This window comes from Arachis ipaensis, chromosome B05 (assembly GCF_000816755.2).
Source record: "Arachis ipaensis cultivar K30076 chromosome B05, Araip1.1, whole genome shotgun sequence".
Taxonomy (NCBI): Eukaryota; Viridiplantae; Streptophyta; class Magnoliopsida; order Fabales; family Fabaceae; genus Arachis; species Arachis ipaensis.
The window spans coordinates 143482573-143491422 of record NC_029789.2 but is presented as its reverse complement, the minus strand read 5'-3'; the positions used below and the strand labels follow the sequence as shown (position 1 = coordinate 143491422).

The 8850-nt window shown below is 31.5% G+C and overlaps 2 protein-coding genes across 5 annotated transcripts in view; one reads left to right on the top strand and one right to left on the bottom strand.

Moving 5' to 3' along the window:
- LOC107644621 (cyanogenic beta-glucosidase) lies at window positions 1762-5736 on the bottom strand. 3 transcript variants are annotated; one of them, XM_016348516.2, is made up of 13 exons: window positions 5518-5735; window positions 5363-5432; window positions 5022-5080; window positions 4832-4907; window positions 4497-4574; window positions 4287-4374; window positions 3941-4196; window positions 3732-3847; window positions 2950-3176; window positions 2834-2865; window positions 2662-2746; window positions 2453-2561; window positions 1762-2120 (listed from the first exon to the last, which is right to left on the bottom strand). In XM_016348516.2, exons 1-13 carry the CDS (start codon window positions 5680-5682, stop codon window positions 1925-1927), a joined length of 1557 nt encoding a protein of 518 aa, XP_016204002.1. In that variant the 5' UTR covers window positions 5683-5735; the 3' UTR covers window positions 1762-1924. The 3 variants fall into 3 exon arrangements, 2 of the variants coding, with proteins under 2 accessions (XP_016204002.1, XP_020958749.1); XM_021103090.1 differs by having other exon boundaries at window positions 4988-5080; window positions 5518-5724; XR_002347541.1 differs by having other exon boundaries at window positions 1772-2120; window positions 2453-2580; window positions 5518-5736.
- The window catches only part of LOC110262645, a 4445-nt gene continuing 2038 nt past the window's right edge, over window positions 6444-8850 (top strand). For both annotated transcript variants that reach the window (XM_021103092.1, XM_021103093.1), the window contains exon 1: window positions 6444-8817. In XM_021103092.1, the coding sequence (XP_020958751.1) occupies window positions 7881-8798 (918 nt within the window). In that variant the 5' untranslated portion in view covers window positions 6444-7880 and the 3' untranslated portion in view covers window positions 8799-8817. The remainder of the gene's footprint in view (window positions 8818-8850) is intronic.

The window sequence follows — 8850 nt, the reverse complement described above, 5'->3', positions numbered from 1 at the left end:
TTTTAATAGTTTAAAATTTAAAAATTCTTATAAATATTAAATATGACATTTTATATATAAATATGTTTATTAAAAAATATTTTTTAAAATAATATTTTTATTTTTGTAAAAAAAAATTAGCAGGCCTTTTAACAGGCTTTAGGCCAGGCCAGCAGGCTGAATAACAGGTCAGCCTTAGTACTTTGAAAAAAGCCTATAGCAGACTGCAGGTCAGGTTCAGGCCAATCAACTACATGACAGGCCAGGCCAGGCCTGTTAAGAGCAAAGCCTGGTCTGGCCTGGCTGTTTCCACCCCTAGTTCCAGCAAAAAACCAGTCAAATGCCTCTGGATAAATCCAAAACTTCTAGGTAGATGGTGCTTATGCTACGCATTATAATGTTTATTTTCTTTGTAAATTGGATGGTTCTGAATCAGTTTTTTAATTTATCATGTTTTAGGCATTTGAAGAGAGAAGGAGGGTGAAGAGACGGAAGCTAATTAAATTAGTTTTCGTGATTCACGTTGCAATGATACTGAATGTATCTCCTCCTAATTTGAATGTAGTGAAACATTTAATAACTAATATTTTAAATCATAAATAAATAAAATTAATTACTATATTTATAATTAATTAAGTTATTCCATTTTTGGTTGATTTAGAGTTGGTTCATATACTTTTCCTAAATCTTATTGTTCATTAAAATTTTCAAATAGTAATCTCCTTATCACCTTGAACTTTTGGCTTAGCCTTTCTTCTAACTCAAACTTGAGTTCTCTTGTTTAAAAATCTCATTTTACTTTTCGTCTAGCATTCTCATAAAGGTTTATTAGCAGTTTTAGCATCTACTTTGTTATGATTAGTTTATTACATAATAGAATATAAAATTTATTTTAGTTAATATTACATTTTATCTAATAATAGAAAAAATGATAGAATGAATTTAACAACCTGTCATTTGCTTGTAAGTTGATGACACATAGTAAAAGAAATTAATAGCTGTATTTGGCGTTGGTTATAACCAAAGAAAAAAGATTGATAAACATTTGCAAAGAAGAAGAAAAAAACTTCACAAGAAAACAATATTACATTTAGAGTAGGGATGATCTAAGTGAGAAAACACCAATTTTTCTTGTGGTGGCTGAATATTTAGTAAATGGTTGATGAACCATTTAATTTTAACCTGAATCCATATTATTCTGAAAAATATCTTAAATGCATTAAATAAACTGACGTTGATATATCATGCATGTAATAAGGTAATATAATAGTACAATTTGAACTTGAATTATATGAGAATTTATTATGAATGTTCAAAATTTTACCCCTCATTAATAAGATCCTTTAGTTGTGCATCATGCTCAAAATTCAATACAACACATCATGGCATCATCCATCATTTTTTTTTAAATTAGAAGTGAGACTTGAACCCGAAATCTTTAGGTAAAAATAGAGAAATTATCTTATTTGAACTATAACTTGTTGACATGGCATCATTCATTATTATACCAAGAAGATTTTTAAAGTATATGATTTGATGTATTTTTCTGGTGTAATCCTTTTGGAAACATTTTAAGTGCACCGGAAGTACCGGTGCTCCAGTTGTTTTAACCGTTGATCTGAATTATAAAAAATATATATAATATATATTAATTGAAATCAATGATTAAAATAATTGGTGCACCGATACTCTCCGGTGCACTTGAAATGTTTCCAATCCTTTTTAAGGGTAAATATTGCTCTATTTTTTTTAAAAAAAATATATAACTTGTAAATCAAATTAAAACTCAACAAACAAATTAAAGCACTACTTATCATAACAAACTGAGTCAGATTCGAACTCGAGACTTCTAAGCATGAAAAAAAAAATTCACAATTGAGCAATGCTTCTAATAGCATTTAAACTTATGAAATTCAACAAATAATGGTTCATGAATTTCATGTTCTTAGCGGGAATCATCGTATCCATGTACTCTGCATTGTAGGAAATTCTTAAACCAAGTTGCAGACAACTTTGGATATCTTTTCTGGCCATTCTTGAAATCTACAAACACAATTCCATACCTCTGACTGTAGCCGTAATTCCATTCAAAGTTGTCCATTAATGACCATGCAAAATATCCTTTTATGTTTGCACCTTCACTGATCAATATTAAAAAATATTTTCCGAAAATAATATTTTAGTTAATTTTTAGACACAAATAAAATATATAGACAAATAAGGTAAATGATTTTATTAGGAAGTTATGTAAAACAATATATTTAAGAAGAAAACTCACTTGCAGTTATCTGCATATAAAGATAATAGTTGAGAACGATTAAATAACAATTTAGTCAAACATGTTAAATCATCTAATGATTTCAATTATCTTCTTTACATAAAAATAATTACATGTGAATGATTACCTAAATTTAAACCCAACTAAGTTAACTATCATAAGACACATTAATTCTAATTACATGATTGCACTTACTTGATTGCAGTTTGAATATAGTAAAGATGACTATAGAAGAAATCAATTCTGCTTGTGTCATTAAGGGCTTTTTCAAGTGATAGTAAAGGATCATTGGATTCTTCTGTACCTATATAAATTAAATGTAACTAAATCAGAATACATTTTGTTACTGATTTTTTATAAGATCAATAGTTGGTGTGGTGTATATAACTAACTATATATATTACCATTTTCAGTGATGTAGATTAAAGGGTTATTGTAATTTTCTTTAATATAGAGCAAAAGTTCTCTAAGTCCTTCTGGATAAGCACCCTGCCATGATACACAATTACCTTTTCATCCTCAGATCATAAAGACAATTGAAATTAAGATTGAAATGCAAATAAAAGTATACATTACCCTTGCACTCAACTGCACTCCATTAGGCTCAGCTGTCACAATTTCAATTATATCATTATATTAAGATATGATGACATAAATGTTATATTAAAAGTTGTCAGAAGAATTGGTGTTACATGAAACTGATGAAAGAATAACAAGAGAATCAGTGAGGAAACTAGGCCTTGCATCACTTAATTGTGGAGCATCAGTAGCATATTTGGCAGTGTAGTAATTCAAACCAATGAAATCAAAGGATCCTCTTACAAGCCTTGATTCATGTGAAGAGAATTTTGGTAATCTACTTCCCACCAGAGACTTCATGATAACTGGATAATCTCCTCTTGTCAATGGATCCATAAACCTGCACTCTCATTCTTAGTTTGATTCAGCTTTCTTCTTACAATGAATTAAAATCACAAAAAAAGCTACTAACTATAGTTTTGATGTAAACATGTAGTGGTAGAGGCATACCAAGATTCTAGGGAGAATTCAGGTTCTATTTCTAGAGGGCGTGTTTGGTAAGTGACTCAGGACAGAAATGTAGATAGTGAGACAAAAACAAGAAAGAAAAGTTGTGTTTTTATTCATATTTTTACTATCATTAATAATTTTTTGTCTTCAAACAAAGATACTTTATGTATTTTTATACTTATTTCCTTCTCAATATCTTTTCATTATATCTGTATTTTTATCCTAAGATATTTACTAAACCAGGCCTAAAACTCGGTATTTCAGCTTTTGTTTTCTCAACAATCATTTTTGTAGGACACCTATTTTCTTAGTCACCACAAAAAAACACTCATCACATGCAATGAATAATGACTTGTTCTTGTAACGCAAGAGTTTCTCAATTGCTATATACTCTTGTTGATTTACACAAAATGATTTTTTAGGTTCCTAAAGCATATCTACATACCATCCAAGCATGAAATCAAGGGCTCTTTGTGCAGCAAGATGATCCAATTTTGTATCATAGAGTGGCATTATCCAGTGAGAATTTATTGCTATCCCTATCTTACCCTTTTGAGTTTCCTACACACACACAAGAAAATGAAGATTTTGGTCTCAATACTAGTCTTAATTCAGGTTGATCAATTTTCATAATACAAATAAACATAACAAAACCTGATACTTAGTCTTGTAGATGTTAACAGCAGCTGCATGAACTAGTAACTGATAATGTGACACTATATAAGGTTCAGTGGCAGAATCACCACCAGTGCAATTAAGGTTTTGCCATGGTGAACATCTTCCAGGTGCATAAGCTCCATTTGCGTATGCGAATTTTCCGATAGACCATGGCTCGTTGAGTGTGATCCAATGCTTCACTCTGTCTCCAAATTCCTTAAAACAAACCTCGGCATAGTCTCGAAAATCATCACTATAAAAGGGAAAAAAAGAGAGGAAAAGATTAATGTTAAAGGCATGCTGACAAATCTTTTGACAAATATAAGTAAGAAATTTGAATTACACTATCTTAGGACTTAAAAGGCCACCATATTCATCTTCTAAAACTTGAGGGACGTCCCAATGTAAAATAGTCACAGAAGGTTGAATATCTGCATTCAGTTCCAAATGGAAGGTACTAGTATCATATTTTAGGCCTAAATTATTGAAACAGAAAAAGAAAAGATTGAATTAAACAATCAAAGATTTTAGCCACATATACAATATGATGAACCTTTAGCTAGTAGCTCATTGATGAGGTTATTGTAATACTTGATTCCTTCCTTGTTTACACCTCCACTGAGCTTTCCCTCTGCAATTAACCAAAGGTTCTAACGTTTAATTAACTTAATAATAATTAATGAACATTATAATTAAGAGTTAATAGTTTAAATGATCTCTAAAAATATCACATGTAAGTTAATTTGGTCTTCTAAAGATCAGAGACCTCAACAGGACCAATTTAGAGTGTCTTATCTTTCGAGTACTAAAATGACGCGAACCATTTTGACTATTAACTCTTACAATTATTTTGCAAACTTAAGAGTAAACTAGTGTCCTGTTTCTTACTTGGTAGTATTCTGGACCAAGAGATGGAGAATCTATAAGCATCCATGTTTAAATCCTTCATGATCTCAACATCTTCCTGCATTAGCAATGTTTTTCTTTTTTCAGAAGAATCTAAATTATTATGCCTAATTTCTCTGTTCTTGAATTGTTACATACAAGCAAATGATTCAGGTGATTTGAAGTACTGCACCTTGTAGCGATGATATTCATCAATGGCTATGTCGCCATTACTTCTATCAGCTATCTTTTCTGCCATATGCATATGCAGAGTATAATACAAGAAATAAGAATCTATGAACTAAGAGTTCTATATACAACCTTGTAACTCAAAATAATCATAAAATATTTGATTTCATTCATTTCACTCTGTTTTCAAACTGCTTTTCTATGAATCTAAAAGTTTCTATCTATGCACTCATATGAAGAATTAAGCGTACCCAACAATAAAAAACTCTTCTTTTTAACTTCTTCATAAATTAAAAACAAAAGGGTAAAATATTATCAAATATTTTAAAGCAGAATAAAAAAGACCTGGATAATTATGAGTGAAGGTATCCCATATAGATGGTGTTCTGCCACCTATATCTGCAGCACCTTCATACTGAAAATAAAAATATGCATAAACATTGATATACAGCACCAGCATATAAATTAAATTAAAAAAAAAAATCAAAGTTTCACAATACCTGATAAGCAGATGATGAAGTCCCAAAAACAAAACCATCTGGAAAACTGGCTCTGTTGAGAGATGTAGTAGTGGTAACACCATTGTTGAATATGATTGCAGCTTCAATGATTGTTGAGGTAAGAATCAGTGAAGTACTGAGGAGATAATGCACAGTGAAATCCATAACTATAGTGTTGCTTATTTGGTCAACTTGTTCAGTTATAAATGATTGGGGACCTTATAATATATCTGTTAAATAAAGAATTCAATTAAATATGGTTCCTATGAATATTAGTTACTTTTACTACTAGAAAATAAAAGTCAGCACCAATTTTTGTCCGATTTGTTTATCAGTCTTAAATTTAAGATATTGTTTTTTTTTTGGTGACTAAATTTAAGATATTGTTTAATATAAGTAAGTGTTAAATTACAATTATTGCACTCTTTGCAAAATATGTAGAAGTATAATAGTAGTTAGGAATTTAGAATATACACGATAGACTAAATAACTGGATAAATTTTAAATTAATGACAAGCCATATGGATAATAAAATCTTCTCTCCAACTAGGCAATATCGTTAAACACTCTTAAAAACTACTTCGATAAAGACGTTTAAAATATTTCTTTTTAAAGATGTTTTTTAATCATTAAAATTTAATATATATAATCGATTAAATCGTATTATTTTTGTCAAAATTATGCCAGATAAATTAATTTGACTGAAAAATGGTAAATCAAATTTTAAATCGGTTTAAATTAATATTATTTTTTATAAAAAATATCTACAATACCTCTATTGTAGAAAATGACTAAAATATTCTTATTATATATATTAATTTTGAAAATCCTAAATTCTAACCCTTTACCAAGTTTTACTGCAGATAAACAACTGTATTTTAATTTTTTTTCTCATTTATTCGAAAAATTTTTTTCCTTAATTCGCATTTACCTATTGGAAAAAAAAAATCTAGCTATGCAAATATACACTTAATTCTGCACTTGAATAGTTGAATTCTGTAATTCTGGTCTTTGACTTTAGTCACTAAAATTTTGTAATTTTGCACTAAAATTTTACAATTATGCACCTAAACAATAAAATATCAGACCCATCAATGTGGCCGAATAGTAAGCATTTACAGCTTCAATGGTGCTGTCTTGATCCTTTCCATGATATTTAAATCATTGTTCAAATGCAATGTGTATAATTTTTTTAATTCAAATTATGTTCTCCTCTTAAGTTCATGAAATCTGCTATAATAGAAAAAGCATTATCGCCTGAGCCTTTTACTTCACACCCATAGGATCAGAAATTCAGAATTAGGTCGTTAATCAAAGGGGGGCCAAAAATTAATGTGACTAATAAAAGAACCAAACAAATGATAATATCATTTCAAGAAAAGCTATCTCCTCGATCAGCAATCAACAAAGGCAACCTTGTATATTTCACAATAAAATAGTATCCGTATTTTGGATTTAGCCTCTATAAATATACTAGTATATCTTACTATTTTATGTAATTCGTTAATTATATACCAGTAACGTATTTTTAAACTAACTTTAGTTAGGATATCTTTATGATCTTGCCTGGGAAATAGGTCGGCTTCAATTCCTCAAGGTCAGCCAAGCTATATGCTACAAGATTGGACGTCCACTCTTCAGAGTCCGAATTTTCCTTTCTCGTTGTAGATGTGAAGGTGTGAGTAATACAAAAGGGGTGGAGTGTACCTGCAAAGGCACTCCAATGCTTAAGTCAGTTATGGTGTTAATTCAGAGTGAATGAGAAAAGATACTTTACCTTCTTTTATAAATATTTAATTATCCGTTATATTCTAGATGATTATTTGACCGTTCTTGATAATTGGTTTTGTAACCGACTTTATTCATACCGTTTGAGACGTCAGTTATAATGTCATTAATTTTGCCGAGTTATAATTCATAAGGGCCGAACAATAACGGCAAAGACGAGTTATGATGATGGTCGGTTATGATTTGTATTAATGGTGACCATATCACAGCCCCAAGCTTAGCCTGAGGAGGATTTTAATGAAGCAGGTTGAGCTTTATTTTTTTGATGAGTTATAACTCGGCTTGTGTAGGTTAGTGGATGAGCCCCCAGATCAACTTACTTCATTAAAAGATGATTCAGTGGTTTGAAATGTGGGTACGTGGGGAGTCGTGTCCGTTATTTCCTGATGAAAGAGAAGGAATAATGGTTGCATTTAATTTTTGCGGTTTCCCAATGTTTGGTTCACTGTTTGATGTGGCTTTGGAAGTGGGGGGTGATTATTTGGAACGTTTTGTTCCTTTAATTCTTCGAATCTCTTCAGATTTTCCTGGGTGTTTTGTTGGCTGTTGGTTATATGCTTGCTTTCTTTTGAAGAATGAGTAAGAGAGGTATGAGTCTCTTTTTCTGTTTCTTATCCATTTCTGTGCTTTCTCCTGTGTTTTTCGTTTTTTCCTTTCTTCTTCTACTGCTTTTCGATCTAATGGGGTTTGGGAAAGAGAAGAAGGATAGGGTGGATTGGTCGTATGATTGGGTAGGGGAAGATGTTAAATCACGGGTTTCACTTTTTTCTGATGAAGCGGCGGTGAGGGAGGTGGATGTGAATAAAATAGTGAGGGTAGGTTCCGGAGTCAAGGTGGAGTTGTTACCATGTAATGTGGATGATAGGGTTTATCACCGAGAGTGGGGGTTTGGGTTCTTTTACATGCATAGCTGTGTGCTTGAAGAGTTGCGGGTTAGGCTTCCGTTTACGGAGTTTGAGTGTCAAGTTCTTAAGCGGCTCAACTGTGCTCCCTCACAGCTTCATCCAAATGGATGGGCTTTCCTTCGATCTTTTGAGGTTTTGATGGAGTTTCTGGAGGAAGTGCCGTCTGTGGATTTGTTCTTTTCCTTATTTCAAGCTAAAGGTGTTTGGAAAGGAGGTTGGGTAAATTTCAATAGCACTCTGGGATTTGGGATTTTTAGACTGTACAAATCTTCTTTTAAAGACTTCAAGGAGATGTATTTTAAAGTTAAGAGTTCAGAAGAGGATTTTCCGTTTTTTATTGATGAAAATCTTGCTGGGAAATTTTCCCTCTTTTGGTGCTCGGAGCCGCAAAATATACTCGGTCCGGAGGTTATATCGCCGAGGAATGAGTGTCTGATAGAATTTTTGGTGGAGAATATTGATCGAAAAAATTTGATATCGATGTATGAGTTGCTGAAGTGGGAAGAGGATAAGGGTGCTGTTGTAGAGTATCTAGGTGAGTTTCTAGGGTTTATGTTGATGTTTGTGTTTCTTGCTGAAAAACTCTAACACGATATGTTTTCTTCAGGTGGGAAGTATCCTGGCGTTTCTGCTGCATCGC

Excerpts from the sequence above, each read along its gene's own strand:
- LOC107644621 (XM_016348516.2), bottom strand. The coding sequence starts at position 5,682 with ATGGATTTCACTGTGCATTATCTCCTCAGTACTTCACTGATTCTTACC. Across the intron at positions 4,375-4,496 it reads CAATGAGCTACTAGCTAAAG|ATATTCAACCTTCTGTGACT; the intron begins GTTCATCATATT and ends AACTGAATGCAG. Across the intron at positions 3,848-3,940 it reads TCTACAAGACTAAGTATCAG|GAAACTCAAAAGGGTAAGAT; the intron begins GTTTTGTTATGT and ends GTGTGTGTGTAG.